This window comes from Cyrtonyx montezumae, unplaced genomic scaffold, assembly GCF_038088225.1.
Source record: "Cyrtonyx montezumae isolate F1298 unplaced genomic scaffold, pur_monq_1.0 scaffold_9, whole genome shotgun sequence".
Lineage (NCBI taxonomy): Eukaryota > Metazoa > Chordata > Aves > Galliformes > Odontophoridae > Cyrtonyx > Cyrtonyx montezumae.
This window is the reverse complement of record NW_027072100.1, coordinates 6,129,566-6,157,042: the sequence shown is the minus strand read 5'-3', so window position 1 is coordinate 6,157,042 and position 27,477 is coordinate 6,129,566. Positions and strand designations below refer to the sequence as shown.

The 27,477-nt window shown below is 39.8% G+C and overlaps 1 protein-coding gene across 5 annotated transcripts in view; it reads right to left on the bottom strand.

Annotated features, from left to right (window-relative positions):
• Window positions 1–27,477, bottom strand: part of EYA2 (EYA transcriptional coactivator and phosphatase 2) — a 90,231-nt gene that overhangs the window by 41,004 nt on the left and 21,750 nt on the right. For 3 of the 5 annotated variants that reach the window (XM_065754553.1, XM_065754556.1, XM_065754554.1), the window contains exons 2-5: window positions 11,498–11,616; window positions 7,331–7,377; window positions 6,587–6,734; window positions 3,672–3,788 (exon numbers count right to left, since the gene is read on the bottom strand). In XM_065754553.1, coding sequence (XP_065610625.1) covers window positions 3,672–3,788; window positions 6,587–6,734; window positions 7,331–7,377; window positions 11,498–11,606 — 421 coding nt within the window. In that variant the 5' untranslated portion in view covers window positions 11,607–11,616. Of the gene's footprint in view, window positions 1–3,671; window positions 3,789–6,586; window positions 6,735–7,328; window positions 7,378–11,497; window positions 11,617–27,477 lie in introns of all 5 variants that reach the window. The other 2 variants (XM_065754555.1, XM_065754557.1) reach the window with 1 other exon arrangement.

The following is a 27,477-nucleotide window of genomic DNA, read 5'->3' as shown; positions in this document are numbered from 1 at the left end:
CATTTGTCCTAGAGCCTCATGAGACAAAATATTTGTCATCCAAAAGGCCATTATTCCTTGGTGATTGACATAACACACCTATTTCCTAGCCACGTAATTCATAAGCAAGGGGACTGTGAGGATTTGCACAGTCTGCACAAGCTGTTCCAGATTCATGGTTTGACCACCCACGCCTGTCTGCAGACAACTTCACTATGTCGCTCTGGGAGCTCATGTTCAATAGAAGCCAACAGCAGTCAAAAGTTATTTCACTTAGGTACCTGAGGTATTACCAACTTAGAATACTCAGAGCTAGCTTGAAAAAGGTGTTTTTTCTCTCACGTTTTAAAATGCAAAACTAAGAAGCAGACACTCCTGGAGATGTCCTTCCTTGCTGACTCATTGCACTTGTCAGACTCTTCAAGATCTCCATTTTGACATGATGTAATAAATATTTTATCCTTGAAGTGAGGGTGAAGAACTTGACTCTTATAGTCCCCCTGAAATTTGATTTAATAAAAGTATTTAAATAAAAATGTGCACCTTCAGCTGTTTAATCCCATCAGCCAGAGTCCCTGCCTGGGGTCATTAATGGGGTGACCAACAGGGCTGATGTGAACTTGGCAAAAGTCCCAATGGTCCTAGAGCTTGGGTGGCATGGAGAGTTGCTCCATTGGATTAAGGAGATGGAACAATTGCCTCCCTGCCCCCAGGTGCTGCAGCGTGGGAAAGCACGGAGTGCACATTCCTCAGTAGCACTCAGCACAGGAAGGCTCCCAGCTTCTCACTCAAACCTTTCACCAGCACTCAACAAGGTAAATAAACTGCATGGTCAGGGAGCTTCAGACTAGAGAAGGGTGGAAATATTTGTTTACAACTGGAAAATGCATTTACTTGTGCTCCTTTTGCCTTGGAGTAAGCACCTGCCACTTGCAGAAACAGTTTTCCTCTGTTTTCCTTTTGTGTTGATGGCTTAAGTGAGCTGGCTGCAATGATATGCCTAGCATAAATATCTGAACAAAAAGAAGAAAATGTATCTAATACCATAGCACCACCCTAGAAAACATTATCTGAAAGCACCTTGGGCACATTCATACTCATACATTTATGCATAAAGTTTTTTCCAGCCTGACTTAGTACAGCATTCTCAACTGTCAGTATTCCTTACAAGTTTAACATTCTCAAGTGCTGATGAAACAAAACTTGTTTGTCTAAACCTCTTAATTGAACAAAGGGGCCACCTTAAAAACTTCAGTCCCAAATGAGTGAAGAGTTTGCCTTCCCAAACAGCTCAGATTCTTCTAGGCTAACACAAAGCACATGTGGGAGCTGCATTCTGGGAAAACAAAAAGCAACAGGAACCTAGACTGCAATACACTGATCTTCCATGGCAGGAAAAGAAAATGCCTATACAGAGTCAACAGTGATGCAACAATAATTAGCATCTAATCATGCAGTGGTTAGTGAAGATGCAGAACAAAACAGGAGGGCATACACATGGCGCTTCAGCTCACTGACAACGCAGCAAACAAGCTGTCACACTCCAGCATCTACCTCTGCTGGTAATGCAAGCCAGTTTTACCAAAGAGAGAGGACTTCCCGTGCTGACAGTGAAACACAGTTTGAAGACAAGACTGAGATGTTCAAGGAGTAAAACAGAAAGAAAAATTTGAAGTCCTATTTAAGATAGTGTGGATGAATTTTGTAGGAGACATGATTTAGAAAATCATAGCTCTGAGGTTTTTTGTTTTTATTCTTGTGGGGCTTTTGCTGTTTGCTTTTGTTTTTTGTGGTTTTTCGACATATTCAACCCAGGAGTCTCCAACATGTCTCATATGGAATCCAAGCCACAAAAAAAAAACACCTTTGTGTTAGAGATATGTGCTCTGACAAAACTAGCACAAAGTCTGAGCCAAGGGTTATCTCTCAGACTTTATCTTTCACTAGTCATTTCTAGAACAAAATTGATTTTACCATGTTTCCCAGTTTACATAACCATTTAGGATTTTATTTGCTTTCAGAATCAAAGCAGATCTGTCTGTCCATCTTTTACATTCAGGGCTGAGAATCTCAGAATGACAGAATTGTAGGGGTTGGAAGGGACCTCTAGAGGAAATACAGTTTCCTCCTTCCTGGTCTTCACTACCTGGAGGATAGCATTATGTAGTGGCAGTGAAGGGCACTGTGAAGAGAGTTTTTAAAAAGATCCCCAATGATATAAAAAAGCAAAGTAAGAGACTTGATTTCTCTCTTACAACTTCTACATGAATGTGGGCAAGTCATACAAGTTCTCTGGGGTTTTCAGTCCTTGAAAAATATCAGAGGGAAGGACAAGGCAGAGCTTTATCCCTTATCATTTACTCTCCCACCAGCAGTTGCTTTTTGGAACAAATCAGCCTCTCAGAGAGCTCACACTGCTGCCTACAGAGCTGCTGCAGTTGTACCAAAGCTGCTGCTGAACTAGTGAGTCTGAATATATTCAGCCACAGCAGTAAGGAGCACAGCATACTCAGCCTGTGTGTCTGACTCTTACCACTCAACAGAACCTAAGATGGACGATCTTAAACTTTCTAGAACATGCTTTCCTCTGAAGAGTCTCATTCTCCTTTTTGTGTGTAAAACGATTGATAAAGCTGAAATGGTTATCCTATGGTTCCTCTCATCTGCTGTTGCTGCATTAAAATCGATCATCACTGCTTGAAGAATTTCCTGGACAGGTATTTTTATTTTCAGATTAACAGAGTATGTCCAAATTTTAACACTGCCCTCCAGTCCAAGCCTAATGACTCTGCAAGTTTCAGAATAAATAAATAAATAAATAAATGTAATTGACAAAGATCGGGAGCAAGGGACATTGGAGGAAATAGCATGTTATGACATTTAAGAAAACAAATACCTCTCGTTCTGACAAGCAACATTAAAATACTCAAAGAAATGCAATTCCATGCTAAAAATGAGTTAAAAGGCATCACAAGTGAACTTCCAGCATTTGAATTTACTTCTCACTTCTTTCTATTTCAGCTTTAAACCCTTTCATGACTTCCCTGGAGCTGGTAAATCAACACTGATTCTCCTGGGATCTGGTGTTTTGTATGGCTTCTGAATGGAATGACTAAAAAGAACTTTCACTTTTAGGAATAAAATGTATTTTGACCTTCTTTGTTATACAAAAAACAAAATGTTACAAAGCTCCAAGCAGAAGGCTGTGTCATTGAAGACATAAGGAAAACCAATTCACTATTATAAAATCAGTTAATGTTTTGACAATAATAAAACAGCTTCTAAACTTATTAATTTTTTACTTAGGAACTTTTGGGAAAAAGTCAGCTGCTTTCAAGTCTGCTTTTCAGAACTTTACTTCGTCTGGTAGCCTTTAGTTTTTCAATGGTATTGGTACTTTATGAGTTAAAACAGGGAGATGAATCAAACACAACATTTTCTGCAGGAAGGCAAAGCTTATAGTGGTCATACATGGAGTTTTGCTAGGGTACCTCAGTGTTAAATCCAGTACTTTTGCCAGAAATAAATTCCTTGATAAGCACAACAGACCTCCAAAATCTTACTTTCTCCCCTACCTTGTCAGTCTAGTGCTAATCTTTTTATTGTAATTGCAAAAGAAGAACTGATCTAAACAGGGCTATGTTATTCTGACTTCTCATAACAGATCCCACAAAGCAGCAAGCTGTACTTACCATGCATCTGGTAGGTATACGGTGCTTGTCCAGCAGTCGGAGTACTGAAACTGGATCCATAACTAAGAAACCCACTCTGTCCTGGGGAATGGCTCAGACTGTCCTCTGTTTTGATGCCTTTGGAGCATATTGCAGGAACCGAGAGCAGAATGTGCATTTTGTAACGTAAAGTTATAAAAAAGAAAGATTAGGAATTAACAGTATTTCAGATAGATTTTAACCTATGCTTTACGATTTTTTAAAACTATCCTCATATCTCAAAGAGCTCTCAAGTAAAACAAGTCAAGTGCATTCACCACAAATAGCATTTGAGTCAGCCACATCCTGTATCCACACCTGAATGAACTTTTCCTTAGAAAGAGAAGAGAACACAAATAACATTGTTTTCAAAAACAATTTATGGAAAAACAGTTTTGTTTTGGTGTTAAACAAACTCATTCACTCAAGACCTTTCTGAACAGTTATCAGATGTAAGCAACGGTTAACAAAGCAACAGGACCTGCAGCAAATGAACTGTTCTGTTCACAGTAGACATATCTTTTACTTCTATTATATTTTCAGGTTTGGTAATTAAGTATTTATTAGCAGGTCATATAGGAGGGTTATCATTTATTCACTTAGATACAACATTCAGTTCAGAAACAGTAAACATAAGCCCTGAAGCCACAAAATCTTTTCAATCAGGCAATTAAACTGGCAGTTTACCAGAGGAGCAGCCCTTTCTGATTCAAGTGTTGATGAAACCTCTGCTGATAGTAAAAAGGGCTGGTATTTTATTCAGAGATGCTGCCAAGATTCTACAGCTGTATTATTAATATAAACAGCTGAAAGACGCATGCTATTATGAACCCTTGGTGTGATCTTCCTCCTTCCTTGCACACCTATTTGCACAAAAAAAAAAATAGCCATGGACACATGGTAGAGCACTAGAGCTAAACAAAGACCCTGTTGATGTTCTGGCCTTGGATTTATACACTTCCCAGGCTGTTGTCGTCTGTTAGCACTTACAGACAAACCTGCCAAAAGACAAGTCGAATTCACGTGCCTTTCACCAAACATGCTGTTTTCTTGCTTAATGACTCTTAGAAGCAATAAGTCTGCATTTTCTCAGGTTGTGAATAATTTCCCCCAGATAATATCTTCTCTAACAAAACTACTTCTTTAAGCTTTAGGTGAGAATAGCTGCAATACAATCTGAGTACAAGCTAGCATCATGACAATGCTGTATTGTGAAATGCAGGAAGTTTATTTGGACAGTGAGTGAACATGTGTTAGTGCAGGCATTCGGGTCCATTACTGCTGGGGAAGTAAAGGGATTTGTGAGTGTGTGCAGAGAAGCCTCTTTTCATAACATCCCATGATTTTCAATTATATCAGCACTCTGCATGCAAACACTCCGTCTACCCTGGCTACAATTAATCTTCAGCGAATGGGCCTTTTTGAAAGTCTAAAATTGTTGTCAGACAGTGAAATAACTTAGCACCAAATTAATTTCCACACAATGTTCTGTTTTGTCTAGAAACTGGCTGAGTTTTATTTTTGTGCCTAAAAACAATACTGCTTCATTGTTCTTGGTTGTCAGCCAGGTGGAGTTTTTCATATGTTGTGCTGAGTATCTTAGAGAGGGTATAAGGTTTGGGGGAGGGAAAAAACTGCTCAAGGATGCTAAGAGGTCATCCACAGGATTTATAAGCAGCATATGGGCCTGACACATGTATGCCCTAAAGACTCAAGGCAGTAGCAAATGGCTCTACTTTCACCTGCTCTAACAGGACAACTGTTCAGAGTTTGTCTTGGAAATTAGCCAGCTGATGCAAACGCACAAGCAGCTCCAGGAAAGGGTCTCAAAACATTCCTCTCATCATCCTGGTAGAGCTTCATCTCTGCCAAGACCATTTCCCTGACCTTCCAGACTATTGCACTGAATTTCCCTTCAGGAAAAGTGTTATCAAAGGCTGTATAAAATCTTGTTGGGAATGGATTCTGTATTTGCCAAGCAAATGAAGGTGTTTAAGAGTGTGAGAGAAACCAGCAGCAGAAACAGAACTATGAAGTTGCAATACTCAGCACTCGTGAGATCAGCTCAGAATAAAGAGCCTCAAAACTTTCTGTTAAAGAACTGTGCCTAAACAAGAGCAGTATCCCTTTGGTCTTCAGGAGTGGAAAGAACTTCCCAATTGCCTCAACAGCATGCTATTTCCATGCTCAGCCTGAAGACATTTAACACTTGGTTTGCCAGGCTTTCCACCATTAGGAGTGCTGGTTTAGTTAGTTCTCTGTCTGAATTCACCAGCTGCTCCCAGCCCAGCACCATCTCCCCACAGCTGCTCGTGAGGCTATGTAGGGAACAAAAGTTGACCAGGGTTACAAATGCTCACGGCACTTATAACTAACAACCGTTCACTTAAACACAGTCTTCCTAAACCAAAGTACTCTGTACCTTTTCACCAATGCCCTACTTTGCTTTGTGTCCTGGATCTTCTGTAACAGCATACAGAATTTTTTTCCTAAAGTAGCTTTTATCATTGAAACCCCAGGACACATGTAAGAAGGCAAAGCCTATTTTACCTAAATACCATATTCACTACACTGCAGTGAGTCATGGTAACAGTCACAGCTCCTGCTCCTAAGTGGTAAATCCTACTGAACCTGAGTTTTTCATACCATCTCTTATCCTATTATTGAACTTCTTCAACCTTAAGTAGTTTGTAAGATCATATCCCAGGATATGAGTTGATAGACAGTTCAAAGTAACCCAACCATTTTTAACAAAGTCAGCTTTTCCTTCAAGACTAAGTGAACACTCACAATACAGAAATGACTTTTCATTTTAAACCTTAAGACTTCAAATAAATTTTTCTAGGAACAAAAGGATGAAGACACATTCAAAGGCAACATGACAACAGAGTACTCACTGTAGGAAGGTATGCCATAGGGCTGTGCTGGAGGAGGGTAGGCAGTGTATGCAGCAGCCTGTTGGATTCCTGCGCTGTACTGAGTCTGTCCATATGTTGCCATTGTTGGGAAGGACTGGACTGTCACTATATGGGGATAATGTCTATTGGGAATAAGAAAACAGAAGGTCTAAGGCAATTGTTGCTGCACAATCTTCTAGAGCACAAGGAAAATGATTCAAGACATTTTGATAAAGCACTATCCAACTATGTTGATGAATAATTTGGGAGTTCAGACTAGATTGGGGCAAATGTTTGTTTTAGTGTAAAGCTCCTGATTTAAACTAATAAGATTAAGCTGCCTACATGCAAAGGAAATTTAGGGCTGTGTAAAATATGTGCAAGTTAATAAAACCTCAGTACTCTGATTGTTGTGTTTCATTTTGAGTTTGCCAAACAACCAAGCATCATGAAAAACATCTAACATTTTTACATGTTCCTCTGTGATCACTAATAAAGCAACATTCAAAGTGATAAGGTTTGGATTCCCAAGGGTACAAATGTACAGCACATGGTACTTCAAAACTTCTTTCACTCCATATTTAACAAGATTAGGGACTATTTCTTCACTGGGCCTGAGACATACAGAAGAACAGGTGGGTAGGCTTAAGACAAATGCTTTTAAAGGTGACAGAAGTCCACACAAAATGGCTGTTTAGCAAAATATGTTTTTTAAATCATAGCTCTTGGCAGGAACACTCACTTTGTGGAGTACAGATGGAGAGGACACTGTGGTGCTGCTTTGCTGTTGCCTGGAAAACAAAATTAAAGGGTCTTAGATTTTTTTTTACATTAACCATAACCTACCTTACTGACCTGGGTATAATCAAAAACGGTAAATGAAACCAGTAGAAAATACATCACACAAGTAGAATGTGCAAGAAACTTTCTGATGTATCTAACAGTTGTGTCCTGCAACACCAGCAAAGAAAAAAGTGCCACCATGTTTATCTGGAGATAAATCTAGGCTTAATTTCATTAAAATAATCTAAATTAAAACCTGCAATTTGCCTGCAAGTTGTACTGAAAGCATTGTATTTAAATGCCACTTTGCAGTCTGCCTTCATTGTGCCATCTGATTTCTGATTCTCTAACCCTGGTTGGAGTCAGTGTTATTACAGCAGTATAAATGCCAACACACCTTCACAATTATTAATAATGACATTAGGCACAACACATCCAGCCTCTGTATCTGCTGTCGGTATCAATCAACACACCAGACTAATTGCATACAGTTTCTCCAGGGAGAAGAATATCAACCATCACATTCTCCACTGATGATAGCACCACCACCCTCCACATCAGCTGCTGGCATATATCATGTGATTTGTTACATGGGATAGGAAATATTACCCAATGTTAGGCTGCTCTCTCCACTGCAGGAGCACAGGCTGGGTGAAAAGGTAGACTCCTGGGAGTTGGACAAAGTAGTTGTCCCCAGTGATGCACATTGCCATCATCAGGCAGGAAACATCTACAGTGCTGTCCCATGCACTGTCATGGTCATACCCACAATGCTACATATGCATTATCCTCACAGTTCAAAGTTTCCAAAACAGGATCACTTCATTTGTTCAGCAGTTTGTAAGTTGGGAAATTAAACGTTGAAAGTATGTTGTATTTAATGAAATATGCAAATATACATAAGGTCTAAATAAATGCAAATAGTCCTATGGGTTTGAGTAACTTGTTATGCCATAAATATGCAGAGAATTTCCAAAATGATTTGACGTGCTTGAATATGAAATATTCATTCTTCCTGATTTAGTACTCTTTTATAGATATTCTTTCTTCAACAACCTTTTTTCACAATATTTTACATGGCTTTATGATATTTTACATGGCTTTATCATTCTACATCACAACATGACAATAGCACTAATATATTTTTAACAGAGAGGTATTTAATCTGATATATTTAAAAAAAATAAATTGTATTCAAAGTCTGTTTTTATCTTGGTTGACTTATGGGAGCAAATAAATGGAAAAACCCCAATGGAGGTACATGAGTCCTAACAGCAACAAGAAAAAATTAATTACAATATATTATATTTTTTTAGAATGTTAATTTGAATAATGTCTCCTGTATCTAATAATAATAGTGAAAAAAAGAGCTGCATTTTATGATAATAATAAATTTTATTTAACAATTGTATTTCCTTAAAAGACTAAAACACCTAGAATACACTGTTGCTGCAAAGGAAAAATGCAACTTAAGTACATCCATCTGTGTCACAAACAGACCTCATCTGCCCACAAGCCTACATGGTGAATTGTAATGTCTTTCCTAGCACCATGATGGATTCCTGCTTCACCCTGTTCTCCTTGCTGGGTATTAAGAACAAAAACTCATCCCAGTACAGCCACTGTGATAAAATACACTTCTATCACCCACTCCTTGCCCTTGCTTCCCTGAAGCACTTTTCAGTGCCATACCCTTCTCACTGTACCCATCTGCATAAGAAATTCAAGTCTGACTTTTCTGATCCCAATTCTTCCAAGCTGTCCCCCAATTCTGTGAGAGCTCTCCCTCAAGTTGATTACACCCCCAAAACCCTACAAAGGATAAAGATCACATCTACGATCCCGTTAGGTCTTCTTCCACGGACCTCTGCACTCCCTGCTTTGCACACCAATCCATTCACAGAGTCAGGAGGACAGCATGTCAGCTGCCAGGGGAAGGACTGTGCACCCTGTCACCTCACCTCACTCTGTGGGCACTGACTGAAACAAAACCATAAAGACTTATCTATTTTCTTACATTCCAGATGAACCTGATGAAAGCAAAACCCATCAGCACCCCTACCCTGGTTCCTCTAGAATGGGGCTATGAATGCAAACCTATTTCCACAGCAAGAGGCAGAGATATTTTATTTAAAAAAATCAGAGTAAAGCAGAATAAAGAACTGTGTTATATAAATGAACATATATGTACATATACAGACATACATACAGGTATAGGAATAGGAGGTACAGAAAAAAAGGCTGCTTTTAAATCCAAAGACAAGCTTACCTGACTCACCTTCGTACTCACTATGAAAAGATTGCTTTGACTTACCTGAAAGAAAATGGTTTAGGAAATTAGATTCTTAGACTGTTAACACAAATACTATACAATTTCTACCAATCTGCTCCTCATTACCAAATAGAACCGTATTAGATGAATATATATATAGATTAACATTTTAATTCATTTCATTCATGCCTTCTATGTTTGAAAAGCAGCAGAACTGGCAGTTTGAGCACAAGTTTAATGACTTTTCTATTTGAAAAATACTTCAGATTTTTTTTTTCAGTTTTGAAACAGGTAGGTACAGAGTAAATACCAAACAGCCATTCACTGTGTATGAAGATGCAGTATGCCATGCTTTCACTGTCAAAAGTACAGGTTAAAACTATTTCTTTCTAACTAAATGTGTAGAGGTACAGGCAGAATGTGCATTTGAAAATTGTACTGATATAGTTGCAGATTTCATAACAAAAATCCTCAGTACAACAGAGTGGTCATCTAATTCTGTGACTAATCTGTGACTATCTAATAACTAGACTTGCTGAAATTAAAACTGTATAATATGGAGCATACATTCATCTGTATTAATTGAACTAAAAGCTCAGTCAGTCTGAAATTGACAAAAACAATTATTTTCCTGTTCACCAAATTAACAAGAAGTATTTTCAATTAAAAGAACATAATCATGGTAGAACTAGGGATCAAACTGTAAATATTGCAATATTTCTGTAAGAAACTTATCAATATGAGCTGTCACTGGCACACTGGTGTTTTGTGGTACAAGTACTTTGTTGGCTCATATTTATATTGCATAATAACAAACAGTTCCTGCACCAAGGAGTCTACAAAATGGTGTATTTCAAAATCATTTATAACTCTAATCTTTTCTGCAAACACATATGTTTAAAAGAATGTTTCCTTCAGATTCTTATTCCTTTGACTGTTCCTGTAAATAGGCAATCCTGATGTTGGTGTTTTAATTACACAGTTTCTAATGCCTTAGCATACACTCAAGCAAAACATCTCATTGGCTTTTAAGAGCCTATAAATGAAGGGTTAAACATACTACTACAACATAATAGTCAGTCCCTTTTGCTAACTCCCTTCCAACAGGAAGGCTGACAGATTCTGACCGCAGCAAACAATAGCTGGGATTGTACTAGCAAGAACTAGTTCAGCTGCATCACTTGCCAGTAATTTTTTTAGCAGATTTAACATTCTTCTATTTCCTTCACTTGAACAGTATGAGGAGGGGGGAAGAAGAAGAGAAGAAGAACAGACAGATTTCCATCAGAGCTTCAACCACTGAGAATTTGTCCTTGATACCTGCCAAATGCAAAACTTCAGACCAGACATCAGCAGGACAAACCATTTGGAGATGATAGCAATGATCTCAAGAGTGATGCCATGGGGCACAGGGCTGCTTTAGCAGAATGTTTTTTTGCTACACAGTGTGTTGGGCCTGGGAGCCCCTGAGAGCCATATTTCACCGGCAGAAGTACAGCCACCCCTGGGGTTGGGGCTTTAATAGGGTCTAACCCAAAACTACCAGTTCTACACAAAACATGTTTTATACCTGCACCATTTCCAGTAAACAAATATATATGTGTATGCATATATCTACACCTACAATACACAGATCTCTATTTATGTAAAACATTTCAACTCTGTTTGCATTCAAAGTGTTTTTGAAGGATTCAGCCACAACTGGAGTGGCTACAAATATTCTCAAATAAAACCCAATTGCTCACTGTGCAATTAACCATTAGAAGCAGAGGGCCTGTACGTGGCCAGCTCTCTTGTTTTATAAACATATAGATTATGCCAAAGCTAACAAGCAGTAAGCAAAAGCAGCAGCCTACCTTCTATGTCATCTGGAGCCGTGGCATAAATGTTAGTAAGGTTAAGCTTCAGTCTGTCAGGGCACTCTCTATTTACAGTCAGGCTGGGTGATATCACTAGATCTAGCATTTCCTTATACCTGAAGGAAAACAAAGGAAAAATAAAATTTATTCATTAATTATTCATGCTTACAAATGACTCATTTTTTTTCCCTAAGAGTATAAATATTAAAGTTGGTTACCTAAACCCAGGCTTCATATAAATTCCACATAATAACATTCACTGAAGTTTTCATCAAAGGTAAATGCTGAATTGAAATGAAGCACTTGTTTCCTTGGAGATTACACCCCTCTGATTAATGCTTTCCCGCTCTTCCTGGATTTTGCCATCTGAAAATTAAATTTCCTTATCTCTTCCATGCTACCAGCATGAGGATTCACACACCAATGTTCAATGAGCCTCCAGAACAGACTACGAAGATCTGAAAATGAAGCTGAGGGCAGTGAACAGCACTGTGTATTCTTACAAAATAGTAAGAATATTAGTACTGGTGACAGAGGTTCAGGTGGTATCTACTGGATATATTCTGGAATACTGATCCCAACTACAAAGTCTTGATCATTAGATGGCAGTGATACAAGAACAGCCCCTTTCACGTACATAACCACAAGTTATTTAACTGAAAATTTCAAGTGAACAGTCTATGTCATATAGGATTTGAGTCACCAAAGGAAAACATTATTAATGTCTACACAATGAAAGCCCCCACACTACACATCCCACGAACAGTTCAGAAAAGAGAGTGAATAAATTATTATTTCAGATCTTACACAGAACTTGAATATTCCTATTCACACAAATACCTCAACTTTCAATATATGTGCCCTTCTCCACCTGCACAGCTTTTCGGAAAGTGGCTTCAAAGAAACGTGTTCAAAGTAGAGCTGCTTGCTCCCATTCAGGTGTTTAATGTTTAGATGGACAGCCAAACACATTGTTAAGATCTGTATGTTTGCAAGATTGGGTAAAGACATCTACACAAGCACAGTTAGGAAACTGTAAGCTATGCCAGATATCTTCAAGATAGTGTTTACGCAAGGCAACTTTCCTAGGCACATTTACTTTCACAGTGTTCTGCCCCTGTTCCCTGAGCAGCTAGTGGCTGCAGCTAGAACTATGAAGAACCCCCAACCAAAGAAAATCTAAAGCTAAACTTGCCAGTTTTCTTTCTTTTTTCTAAAACACAAACAGACAAAAACAAACAAACAAAAAAAACCCACAGACAATGCCACAGAAATCTATCTGAATTTTCTAAGACTACACCAGAGTACCAGCACAGCTTTTTGGTCAAGTACTGAACAAATGATGAAAAGAAAAGGGCTCAAAAGTGTAATGCTCTTTTTATACTTCAGAGCCACATCAAACAGGCCCTCAGAAGCAAACTGTGCTAATAGAGCAGGTGGGAGCAAATGGGAGAGAGGGGATATGGAGGTGAGCAAACCTGAGGTGCTTGGCTACAGCCTGCACGGACTGTCCTTTCAATCAGTATTGGACATGCTGCCTGCCTGCACAAGGAGCTGCACTCAGCCCTCAGGCAGGGATGTAGCTGAGCTCATCCCTAAAGGCAGCAGGTGGCACAGGAACAGCCCAGAAGCAGCACGCAGCATATACTGCACAGCACACCTAAGGCACTGTGGTGTTAAGAACAGCACAGAAATCTGAATTCCTGACACTAGTCTTCTGCAGTACTAATCTAGGCAGCTCTGTGAGAAGTAAGGATGTTCGTCTTGATTTTTCTGCTTAAATACTCATGTACCACTATACAAACATTGAGAAAGAGAACAAATTGTTGAATTTTATCTGAATTTCTCCCATCACTTTTATAAAGACTACAGGTCTCTGTGAGGGAGGGTGAATATTGTGATTAATGGGCACAAATCTGGTGAAATGTTTTATCTGTAACTAAAAAAGCAAGGACCAAAGCTGAATTTCACTTTCCCATCTAAACAGCTGGGAGGACACTGCCTGGGAAAACATGCATCCATCTCCCAGGCATTTGTAGAATTGCCAAAAAAGGAGCACAGAGTGGCACAGACATGGCACAGCCCCATTCCTCCTTTCTCCCAACAGAGTCTGAACTCTCCCTGTCTATCTCCCTTAGAAACCCACGTGTGCATATGCATTTTTGCCTCCAATGCAGCATCAAGTCCAGAGGCTGTCCAGGGCTGCTGGATTACATGCCATGAAGGAGACCTGAAGTCAGTGGTGAATGATCAGCTGGGTAGGAACACAGGACGCAGGATCCAACACTTGTGAGACCTCTATTCCTTAATTGCTTTCCCCTATAGATTTGCTAAAAAGTAAGATCAGCTTCAAAATAGTGCTGCTTTACAGCTGTATCTTTGATCATGAAGGACCTCGAAGTGCTTCACCTTCAGATATGCCCTGTAAGTCCAGCACAGCACCTGTCTCAGACACAGACTCTAACAAAGAGCAAGAGAAGTATGAATGCAGGTGCAAAGGGTACACCTGCAACCCCTGTTCCATGTTACCAAATGCATGAAAGTACAATGAGGCTTTAGATTTGCACCAGGATACAAGAATAGTCCCCAGCTTTAAAAATACCATCCTAAGTGACAGCCTAATAGCAGAGCTGAAACAGGAATTCAGGACTCCCCTCGCCTAGTCCTGAACAAAACACCCCGTCAGAAACTTCAGTCTTAACAGCGCTGGAGCAAGTGCAGGCAGGGGCTGTACCGAGCGAGGCACGGTGTCTGCTCTGCAGGCCGCCTCAAGCCAGGCTGTCAGGCAATAAGGAACGGCTGCAGCCCTTCTGCACACTTTGCTTATGCCAGAGGAAAATGAGATCTTCTCCTGAAATGGGTAATCTGTCTCTTTTGCCTGCACAGCCAGGCTGCAAGAGAGAAAGGAGTCAGGAAGGATGTGGTGGTCCTCATTTCTCTAGAGGCAGGAACAAGGTCTCTCCTCTAAGCAAGTACAGCTCCTAAAACTCCATGTTCACAGGAAAATTAAATTTCTGCTTGCACTGCTGAAAAAGCAGGGTTACACTTTATACCAGGCTTTCTCTTCCACTGTAAACAACGTCTTATTTTTTCTTTATTTCCTTAGCACTGTTACCTGACAGGAGGAAAAGCACTGCCATCCCAGATCCTGTCAAGCTAGGGATGTTCGACACTATTTCTCAGGTAACACATGCCCTTCAGCACAATCTCAAACCCCATCATTCATGACACTGACCAGACTGTTGCCAAGTGAATGGAAGCAGATGTTTAAAGGGAAATGATATTTTATAATGATTAATGCACTTTAATTACATCATTGTTCAGAGATTTCATTAGCTACTCTCTTGGATTTGTTCTGTTCACTTTTGAATACAAAGGCTCACTTGTTTTTTTTTTAAATATTTTCCTTCTCTTTCTTTTTTTTATCCCCTCTCAGCTTCCATTTTTCTTTAGAGCACACATGAAGTGCATGTACAAACGGGTAGCTCTCCACAGAAAATCCTGTCTGGCTGTCATGTGTCTGCTCTGTTAGTGGCTCTGCCTGCCCTGCATGCACCGTTACCCATTTGTTGATACGTATTTCTCACTTACGTTCTTCTTCACAGGAATTTCTGAAATTCCGGTTTTAATGATGGCAATCTACCGAAAATCTTTCGTAAAATAATGGAACCTGGATAGGATTTACTGTAATAAATGACATGCTGGAGCACAACTGATGAAAATATCAGCTCTTTGTTTGCTTTTTAGAGCAAGAACGTTTTCTGGCTTAAGTAATATACAGTAAATCAGTAGTAAATTTGCTGAATATGAGCTTTTATTAGAACCAGCGATGGCAGCATCTAGCAAGCTGGGCTGACAGACATCTGGAAGAGCTTTTGGCTTCTATAATTAAGAAGAACCTTGTGTGAATTTGATGCTCAGCTTTTCCATTAGAATCCCCTACTCAAAAAGCACTACTTTGCCCTTAATGTTGGCCCACAAACCTCTTCCAAGAACAGAGACTTTTCTCTTTAGTGATGTTAAGGAAGAAAAAAGAAGAAAAGCCTTTTTCCGTCATTCTGAAGGTAGGAATGCCAAATTAAACATTTTAAATTTTAAAATTTTTTGGTGGAGGTGTTGGGATAATTTACAAATCACACTTTCTTGTACAATGAAGTTTTGAAGGCCCCAACTCAAGACCATCAAACACAAGCTGAAGATCAACATAGTGAGCAATCCCATGGCTCTCCAGCACAGTACTCAAAGATAGGTAGGTGTAAATGTAACGCCAAAGCAGAGCCAGCGTGGAGACTGAGCTGGCAAGGCACTCTGGATGCTGATCGTGATGAGAAGCGGATAGCAGCTTGATGGATTATCTTTTGAAAGGATGAAACAGGAAACCACCACGGTGTTGTGGGTACGTGCAACCACTCCACTGCCCTGCTCAGCTCAGCTCAAAGGCCAGAGAGCACCAGCAAGTAACTGGAAATTTGGAAGATTATGTCCAAAGCTTGGGCCTTTGCTGCTCAGGTGTATTTTAAAGCATCTGTCAGGCTACTCTACATAGTTTTATAACCTCCTCCCCACAATACACTAAACACATAATCTCAGGAACCTGGCATTTCCTTCTGCACTGTGAAAGCAATGGACATGGTCATGGAGTCTTCATAAAGAGCTTTCAGTGAAATTATATGCAAGGAAGAGCAGATCACTTGCCCCATAATGGCAGCAGGCTATAGGAGGTTAACTGAACAATGGGAGACTCATGGTACAGTTCAGAAAGGGCGTACCAGAAGACAGCACAGGAAAATAGCTGACATGGTTGTGAGAACAGGCTCTGTACCTGTCCTCTGTGGACAAACTGATAAGCACTGCAGAATGAAGCAGGTAAGAAACAAAAGATGGGACTCCTGCCCTTAGGAAACACTCCTCAGATCCTACACTGGGAAAGATAAAATACTTAGAAGGGGAGAAGCAAATTTCAAAATGATTCTCCCTAAAACAACTCCACATGATGATGTCAATTTTTACTGATCTGGCTAGCAGCCAAACACAAGCTCAAACCACCACATCTTCCTAAACATGTGTATATACCAGCACAGAACCCAAGGCAGGACTGGTACAAGCCAAGCCCTCAGCTTTAGCTTTGTTGGAAAGAGGAGACAGACTTCAGTCTAATTACAAGAGTTGCATTTTTGTCTTGCTTCCATGATTTTATCTGGTTTTTGTTATTTGAACAACTGCTTTCACCTTTATTAGAAAAATAAAAATTATAACAATGCAGATTACTAAGCAGAAAGCTCCAAATTTACAACACCAGCGCATCTCACCTTACAAAAGAGTCTGATTTTCTACTTTGTTTCACACCAAAACATAACTGCAAAGTGAGATATCATCTTTCTCATTCCCTCTGACTTGAAGAAACAAAGCACAAAAAGACCTAATCCTACATGTTTGTCTTTACTTCATTGATAAGAAATACTACAAGATTTGTTGTTGATGGTTTCATTTTCCTTGGGTCAAATTTTCAAAAGCACACATGATATCCCATCAATTTTCTCTGGGAATTAAGATTTACGGTTTGAAGAATTGTGTTCCCCATTTCATTCTGCTCTCACTCAAAAAAACCCCAAATTATTCTTGAGCAGGGAAAACACTATTATCTTGCTGTCATCTTCCAGGTGGTATAACAAAGGGAATCTCCTGCACTGAACATTTTGGCTACATCTATCCATGTATTTCAAGGCAGGTACTTCTGTTTCCTCTGCCAGAACATTCCTTCTCACACTGTTTGGAGCCTTCTATCTATAACAGATATTTTGTTCCTCCCACTACAAGAACTTAAAAATGCTTCAGCAGGTGAAAACCACAGTGCTGTTTTCCCTTTCATAATGAATCTTAGCTCATTCACAAGTTCAGCTGGTAGACGTATGCAGGAAAGGCTGAACAGACACAAAGTTAAACCTGAGCTGGCATCAATGCTCACGTAAAGACTTGCAGTACAGTTGTGATGATATGATATCCTTCCAAGGTGACCTGTGGGGCAGCGTGCCTTGGGCTGTTTATATTTCTGAAAGATACATTTTGCTGATATAATCAGACAATCAGAGCAGTAGTGGATGTCTGGATTTATCATTGCCCAGCCCATTCCAGACACAAAAAGTAAGAGGATTTGTAGTAGAACAGCATCTGTGGGTGGGGATGCATAGGTACATTATTTACTAGCACTGAATATCTCAGGGTATGGATTAAAACAAAAGGAACAATAGAAAACATTTTTTATAAGACAGGCAATGGACAAAACACATCAGACTGAAAATGAGAAGTGCAGTGCTCTCCAGCTCTGCTTGCTCACATCACTCATTGCTGCTCTTGTGTACACAGGTCACCTCCTGAAAATCTCACTGCTAGCCTTCTGAACCGTATCTTTTCTTTAGCCCAGCAATAGCTGGCCACTTTCATAAAAGCTGAACTCCAATAAAGTAGAAGAGATACCATATACACTGCTTCAGTTTAAGCAAACAAACAACAAAACCAAACTTGAAACAAGAGCCCAACCACCCAAGTCCCGGATCACTATAATGTTTGTTATGTAAGTCATGAAATAAAACAATATTCACAATGAGAAGCAGTCCTCCCACAAACAGCCCTCTTCCACAATAACTCCATGTACATCTAAAATTATTCACCTAAGAAAAAGATTGGTTTGGATTAAATTTTAAATTTCCAAATTCCTTTCTTTAAGATGCCAATTCTAACCAATTCTAGTAGCTGAGAAAAGAGATCACAAAGGAAACCATTTCTATCACAATTCTGCAATCGCTGTTGTTTAAACATAACAAAGTATTCCAGCAGCTCTAAAATCTGTCCCCACTTCCTTTTTTTTTTTTTCAAGGTGACAAGTCTTTCTGAGTAAAATTTTACTTTCATTAGAAGTTTTTGGTCTTGCTCTAACTCACGGACCACATAATAAAAGACTGATGAAAAATCCTATCACATGAATTTTTTGAGTCAACTTTATGTTTTCGAAGGGATGCCTGCCTTATGTTTTCTGAGTGCTTGAGACTGGCAAAAATAATTGCATGCCTCGTTTCCCTAAATGTCCTGAATGTCAGGAAGTGTTGGCTTGCTTCAGCAGGCTTCATCACCTGCTACTGTCAAGTGCTTTTCAATTACTACTTTTTTTTCTTAAAGACATGCTGTTTCTTGTCTCAGACATGTTCATTTAAGCAAAGCATGTTGTCTTCATATCAATATATGTTCTTCCTACTCCTAGTGAGGCTTCTGTACTACTCTCTTCTGTGGGTGCTCCTTCAGCAGCCCCCAGGCTGCAGCCACAGAGCAGTGCTGAGGAGGGAGCAGGCCAGGCTGTGATCCCCCCACACTTCCTGCAATTAATTTGGGAAGATATGGAAGGAAGATAGACCAGGGGAAGCATCAACATTTTCTGGTTGATCAGCACAAGGTAAACATGGCTAGAAGCACTTGAAAGGGATTTGGTGCACATACAAACAGGTGAGGCTAGCTACCTTCACCAGTTTCTTACAAGGCACAGTCTGAAAAGTAACCTGAAAATTCAAAGTGATGGGGTTGCACCACAGTCTTTCAATTTGGCAGCCTAACCAGGAAATATATTATATAATTGCTGTGAGTCATTGTTGGTTTTTTTTATTTCAATAGCAGTATTTCACTCTGACTAAGTCAAAATGAGGAAGTCTGATTTTTCAGAATGCCTTCCTTGCTTAGTGAACCTGTTTGCTAAATGGAGCAACGTTTGCAAAAGACCTCGCTGTTTGCCAAAAAAGAACCTCTCCACTCTCTTACTGTGGACAACTGAGTACCAAATAGAAAAACTAAGCAGGTAAAGAAACACTTCCAGATTATAACCTGGAGTCACTTGAAAATTAAATTCATTTTTATGTGTATACGTACAGATATGTGTAAATATGCATAAACATAAATGCATAATATCTCTCCCAATTTCTATATTTCTCTTTGATGTTCACAATTAAAAAACACCTCTTCCTACTCACATACCACAAGCAGCACATGACTGCAGAAATCCACACAGGCAGCTCCATTTGCACGACCAAGACCCATAAAGCAAAAGGACTGCTTCATGGCACAGGGCTCCATAATCAGGGTAGAGTCATAATAGAGTTCTGGCTTGTTAGACTTGTTTGTTACAACTCAGGCATCTCTTTCCACGCCAATCGTACCACTTCTCTTCAGAATCTTAAGGGCTAAGAACGTACTTAAAACTAAATTATAAAAACATGATCTAGAGAAAAACAAGGAGATTTAGAATGAGGAATTAACAGCTGATAACTTTGATACTGATGCTGAAACACCTTGCCTTCTGTTACAGAAGCATGCAAGAATGTTTTTTGAACTGTAGTCCTCTTGTTACTTTCATTCCTTATACTTGTTACTTATCCTATTCCTACCTGTGACACCCTGGGTGCACTTACCTGGATCTCAGTGGCCAAGTAACAGTACAGTCTTGGAGAAGTTATTGCCAGATAACACTCTGTGTGAAAATATACATTTAGTGAAGCAGGATGAGATGGAAAAGGAAAAGGAAAAGGAAAAGGAAAAGGAAAAGGAAAAGGAAAAGGAAAAGGAAAAGGAAAAGGAAAAGGAAAAGGAAAAGGAAAAGGAAAAGGAAAAGGAAAAGGAAAAGGAAAAGGAAAAGGAAAAGGAAAAGGAAAAGGAAAAGGAAAAGGAAAGGAAAAAGAAAAGATGTTATAATGAGTCATAAAGGGTTCAGGAGGGAAAGAACTGTGCTAGCAGAACACAAAAGCAGTAGCCAAAGAGGCCTGAAATAGCAGAGAGCTGCTATGGCTGCTGGCTGAGCACATCCATGAGCTACAGAGCAACATTTTCATTTTTACAGGCTTATCACTGTGAACAACCCATTCCAAGCCAAGTGCTCCACTCAGGACTCTTCCACCCTATCTTGATGGGAACTGAACATCAGTAGAAACTTCAGTTTTCCTTCTGCTGCTCAAGGGAGGGACAAGGGGGGCTGGCAGCAGCCCCTGCACACAGCAGCATGGTGAGGCATGAGTGTGCGCAGTGCTACGTGGCTCTGACACCCACTAGGAGAGATGTGCAGTTGTTGAAGGAAGCTCTGTCACTAACAGATTGGACAAGTTTCTCAGGACTCTATAAGGGCTTCTGTAAAAGTGGAAAACACAGTATAAACTTTCAATTAAGTTCTTTCTAGGCACTGGAAAGTGCTCTAAAATTTCCAGGTAAAATTTGTTACGGCACTGTATTACCAATATCCATACTGATGAATGACCATTCTGAACACAAGACAGCCAAGAAGGAGGTGAGGCACGAGAGCTGTCCTTCAGGGCATGTTCTCTCACTCATTTTTGGTCCAAAAACTCTCCATTCCCAGACTATGAGAATTTCTTCACCCTTCTGATTTACTCTTTAAACCTGTCAGAGTCCTGAAGTAACTCCAACAACTCAGTGAGAAAGGTAAGGCTGCCCCTTTATAACAGGCTTGTGTCAGCACCTCCATTGTCAGCCTGTAAAGGAGTGACATTCAGGGAATAATAATTCAAAAAGAGCTATGGGGAAAAAAAAAAAAAAACTATGAAATGTAAGTTAGCAAAGGGACCTTGGATGTGAGGAAAAAGTCTAGCGTAACAGTACAGGTGAGGCTGGAGTGAGAATGACGTACCTTCTCCTTGATTAAATCCCCCAGGTCAACATTGCTCCAGAAGCAGAGACCAGAGAAGACATGTAGAGAAATGTCTGTTGTACATGCAAAAGGCTGAAAGCTCTTCCTTTGGGACTTTCTTACCCCTGGCTGGGGAGGGGAAGACTATATTGTCTGTCTGCACATCATTCTCAAGGACTAACGAGTGAAAAATGCTTAAGCGTACGAAAGATTCAAGACATATTTATTCTATTTCTCAAGTATCTTGATGAGAGAAAACACAAACGCCACTCTCGTCATCCCAAATGTAACTCATGTTCTGCGATACAAAATAAAACGCAATAAAGTTTGTGGACTCTCTAAAATTCAAGACACTTTCTTAAGAAACCGGAATTATTGTATAATTCAACAATGTGCCTGAAAACCTTATACACTTTTGTCTTGGTCTCAAAGCCTGGAATCTAAACAGCTTCCTTTGGCTCCTTGTGCTTAAAAGAAATCTTTGTGGTAGCCCATTATTACACTTAAGAAATAATGAAAATTAACACCCCCACCCTCAGTTGGCTTCTCTAGTTGCTTCTCTTTGCCTGACAGATTTCTGATTTAGGGTTTAAGCAGGGGGAAAGGGAATTTTTTTTCCCATCTTTTAGAGTTTCTTGCTGTGGTCCTCTCTAAAGTATTAATCAGAGTTTTAAGTCCATACGTAATTGCTGATTTAACATATTTATGATGGCAAGGGATGCAGGCTCTGTTGTCTGGTCTAAGTGCATTTTGCCTGCCAAGGCTCAACATGGCATAGGTGAGAAGGACTCGTGTTCCAATTCTGCAAAATTGGGACTGGACATTAACTATCAAAGTCAAGAAATCTGTGCACTCTCATTAGAGAAAGACGTCCTTTAAACCCCAACCTTTCTCTCCTTGTTGATAAAATGCAAACGATGGATATGGTGCAAGAGATAGTTCATCTTCTTCCCTGGCCTGACTCTGGAAGTTTTAGCCTTCAGCTTAGTCAGCATTGCCATGTAGCATCCAACTGGTGGTTTGTCCATGTTCCAGGAAATCTGAAAGGATCACCTCTTTCCTATCCCAAAAGACAGTGCACATCACTTTACCCACCAAGGGCTCTGAATTCACCATATGGACTACCATTTTGATTCCAGCTCATACTGGTGACACTATGGCTTGTCACTGGTAATGCTGAAATTCAGGAAACTGTCACTGTCAGCCTTGTGTTGGCTCAGTATGTCCTGACAAACTTGCACATGGCATTATTTCCTTTTCTATGTGAGCATTCATGTGACCCACCCGGCACAAATTTTGCAGCACTTCAGTATTGCTACCACCAATTCCAACACACTGAAGCCAGTACTCCACTCTGTGCCCAGTTCCCTGGTTGCAATCCATTAATTTGCATGAATGAGCTGATTGAGATGCTCTTCATTTTGTAGTGTGACAGCTGTGCATGGCTGTCCAGAACATGGGCTATCTTTCACATCACTGTCACCACTGCTGAAATGCACCACTCACCCCCTCACTATGCCCACATCCACTGTTTGTCTTCATAAACATTCAGCAAGCACTGATGAATGCCAATGGGTGCCATTTTTTCCACATGGAGGAATCCAATGACACACCTTTCATACACACTTCCATGTCAGACTGTCCCTCTGCTGCCACCTGTCACACAGCAACAACCTGCAATGGAATAGTGGTGGGAATGTCTCTACTGTCATGCCACCAACATCGGCCTCTGACACTGTGGGCCAAAATAAAATAGAAGGTATTGCTTTCAGAGTAGCCCCTGTAAGTCTGTAAGTGATTGTCTAGCACCACTTGACTCTGAAGATGGAAGGCTTTAATTGCTCTTGAATTATGAAATTCACCTCTACTTGGATATACTTTACTATAATGAGATTTGGAGCAAGTCTCATTACCAATCAGGATTTAGTAAATATTGTGGTTAAATAAATGTATAAACTTATAATTTTTACTTAATCACAATCCTTTATATTTGTTTAGAAAGAGCAGAGGGTAGTCTTGGAAGACAGAGTATCACACCACTACATTTTAAGACAGGTTTATTCAGATATTATTGGCAATTATATATGTATGTCAGATACACATCTTTATAGCACTGAGCTCCTATATTTTAAAAACACAAGAAAATATTATTGTTTATATTAAGTTATTTAGTAGTATGTGTGAAATGTGTTGAAGTTTCTCTGCTGGTATTCACTTTTTTTTGTGTGGAAGTTGGTCACCTCATGAGTAAAAGATGACTAAAAATAAACAAATTATAAATTTTGTATCTATATCACAAACTAGAATGTTCAGAAGGGATTTTTTGAATTAGAAGACTGATGATAGTTTATAGATAAAAACTAAGAGATTTCCCATTTTAAAGAGCCACGGTACAACAGTAGTGAGCAAAGTAATGCAAGCTAACAGTTGCATATCTTGGGCATGTTTGAAAAAAAAGACTACTAATAGAAAGCAGCACTGGACCAAAAACTTCACTTTAGTTTGTCACTCACTCTCATTAACAGTGTGGAAAAAGCTAAGCAGAGAGGAAATGTACTTGGAGCACATGTTCACAGTGTTTTCCTTAATATCCATTCGATTAATAGTCTGCTTCTGTGGGTATTTGTGAGTCAGACTGAAAAATGGCCTAGAAATGGGACAGTTTGATTCACTTTGAGATTCAGGTGGGCTGAGGTCTGATTTCACAAATTCTGGTGTGACAATACATTTAAGTGAAAGCTAATGTGGGCCCAAGATCAGGAAGCTGTTAGCATCAGGTTTATTTTCAAGATGAGAGAGATTATTACAGGGATGACAACAGGTTATTTTCAGACAAAAAAGGACGAAGGAGAACCTTTGCAGTGATCCTGCCATTCAGCCACTCACAGACCACAGGGCAGCATGGAAGTGAAAACACCAGATGACAAATGCATCAGCCTAACACCATTCACACAAACATCCTAGTTTTAATTTGCAGAGTCTGATCTGATAAAGAAAAGCACTTCCTGAAAGCTCCATTATATGATATTAAGCAGGCTTCAAATGACTTGCCAAAGTACAGAAGGATACTGACATTTGAACTTCAAGAGTTTTGGTTTCCGCCTTGTTTTTCCCCCTGTGACAATTGCATTTGAATAACTGGAATTTTTAAAAATCCCTGTTCCTCCTTTCACTATGATGTAAACCAACTGTTGAAGAAGCCTGACAATGTAGAACAGCTGCTGCTAGAGCCAAGTCTGGCACCAGGAGAGACAAGAGTTGGCACCAAACACCATGATCTTTAAAATAAACCTGGCAGACACACTGAAAAGGTTTGCCATTGCTGCCATAAACAGCATACGGAGCAGTAAATAGAAAAGTGATGAAAAAGATCACAGTTTCATTGCTGGAACAAAGATGCCAATCAGCTAACCACTTGATCTGGCACCTACTAAAGGTTTTTACAATGGCATGTCAAAATTAAGAGCAGTAGCAGGGGCCAAAGGTAACATAAGAGTACCTTTCATATGTCCATCACACCAAATTGAGACCACAAAACCCACCAGGTAGCTACTATCGAGGAGCACCTCTGTGCACAACTGCAAGTTACACTGGATTATTCAAAGAAAAATGCATTTTCCATACAAGAACACATCTGTCTCAACACACTTCTCTTTCCAGTACTTCTCAGTTACACTTTCCTAAGAAGAAATTTTCTCCCAATTGGTGAAGCTGGAGCAGTGCTCTGCAAAGAGACATGCATGCATTTCCTGCAATTGGACAGATGCCACCATCTTCTTTCACTCAAGTAAATGGACAGCCATGTAACAGCAGCATTTTTCAACTGCTACTAGTTAATTTTTTAAACTCCTTCCCTTTAGCACACTCTACATCAAATTTTCCCAAATTTTAAAGCTCCAAAAGCACCCAATTCTCAAATAGTAGATTACTTGCTCCACGCAGACACTCTCTGGTTATTAGTCAGAACTCTGTGTGGTGTATTAAGAGTTTCTGACAATCTGGCTAGTACTAAAACCTAAATTTGAAGCAGACAAAGACTTCAACCTTTATCTGATCCTCAGTAGTAACAGTGAAACTTTCATAAACAACACATTCAAGCACTCCTAATGGGATGTCCAATGTAGTGTTTGTATGGGGAGGCATATAAAAGTCACTGTCTTGTGTTGCAACTCACTCAGCACACATGAAAGACTTGGTTTAAGGGCAAAAAATTGTCCTTTCCCTTTTTTTTAATTTGCCCTCAAAAACAAACAAACAAACAAACAAACAAAAACCTGAAAAGCAAACGAACAACAACAAAAAGGATCTAATTGCTGTTACCCAACTTTTCCCCAGGGGGCTGCAAATTCTCCAAACAAAACTGTCAAATGTGAAATCTGAGGACAACTTTAAATGACTGTGAAGCATGGTATCTTTCACTGGAATGTATTTACAGCTTCAGTGAGAAAACCAGCACCTTAAAGTCCACTTCGTTTCACTGAAGAGCAGTTTCCTTCCTATCATGTCACACACCACTCACCTCAGGATCACCACAGACCTGCTCTTAAAGGAGCTGCTCTCTTAAGGGAGCTCAGCATCACCGAAGCCAGCTGCTCAAGCACCAGGCTAAAACAGGGGACTGCCACAAACACAAGAGTGCAAGGATGATGGCTTCATTTTCAGGACTGCAAAGCAGCTCAGGATAGTTTCTTGCAAGTAGAGAAAATGGCAGCTACCTGGAGTTCATGCAAATAATCTCAGAAAATATTGTCGTTACAGATTAGGAAATCCAGCAGCAATCAAAAGTCAGCTTTAGCTACTTGGATATTTGAGAAGATGCTTACAATTGACATTAAGAAGGTGACTGCCTTAGGCCTAAAACTCAGACTTGATCTGCAATATCCTTAGCTAGAAGGCAGCATTCTCCCACACACATGGGACTTCAAAGGCCCTTGCCCTTTCACAGCCCAAAAGACAACCCGACAACCAGGTTCAGTGCTGATGCATTTCCTGACACTGGATTAACTTCAGCTCATCGCCTGTGGCACTATTTCTCTCTGACACTTTTATGGAATAATTTCTACAGCCAACAAACATTTCTTTCTTTGGGCTACTATGGGATGACATGGATAGAACCAATTGTCTCATAAGAAAAGTGCCAAGATGCATTTGCTGTCCGTCCCTGTTTGCAATGGCTACTGCAACATGAGCTACCAAAAATCAACAACTGTGCAAAATATCTCTATGCAGTGCTTGGTTTTCCAAAAGAAATACAGTTGCTATCTCTTTTCCTTCTTCCAGAATAGCAGTCTTGTTAACTCCAGAAAAATGCAAGGAAAAAGGCAAGTATGTCTGATTTCAAGGTTTTTTGTTGCTGTTGTTTAACTGCTGCAAAAAGCAAATTGGAGTAAAAGACTGTTCTTTCTTCTTTGTCCCTCAAATGGCATTGTCAGAAATGGCCAAGCTGATGACATAACCCTATGGTTAGGACTCTCATTAGGAAGACTTGCACACAGCTCCACGTTTCCTGTAATTCCAGTATCTTACAGAGACCATTTGTATTTAATCTGCCTACCTCTATTTACTTTTGGATAGGAGAGAATATTGCATTTTTCCACTTCTGAGCATGCTGAGCTCAAAATCATGAAGATTATGTGTTGCACTGCTAAATAAGCACAAAATGGCAGAAGAGAAAGCTATATAGTAAGTCAAAGATGGAAGATCAACTGTACACCTACTAAAATGCCATGAAAGCAGTGTATTTTTGACTTTTCTGACTACTTCACAGCCTTTCTCTGCGCTTCTAATGGAGAGCCTGCAGTTGTCAATACAGAACAGGAGCTTAAGTCTCACATTCCTATTTTCTCCTAGAGCACATAGCATCTCTTTCCCACACCCAACTCCTGCATGCCTAAATTCTCCCTTTAATTCACATTTGGCCTAAATTCTCTCTTTCATTCACATTTGGCTGCATAACTCTTGTCTCCCAGTTGTTCTACTCCAGTTGGTCTGTTTTAGCCCTCAAGCAATAGGTGCTAGGTATGTTGTGCATCTTCTGTTAGCACATGTCTTGCCATGGTTCACTTTAAGCATAACCAATCTGCTAACCCCTGTACAGCTGCTGGTTTTACAGGCTGTCATCACAAAGACTGCTTGTGTGCTTCCTTGTGGGGTTTTAATTTTTTAGGAGCCCAGAAACTGAATTCACTCAGTTCAGCTGCAAGTTTAGGTATGGAACTTAAATGCCAACATTAGAGAACCAGCTTCCCTTCATTTAGCTTCTCTTCACAAACTTGCACTGGAGGTCATCTAACGTTTTAAA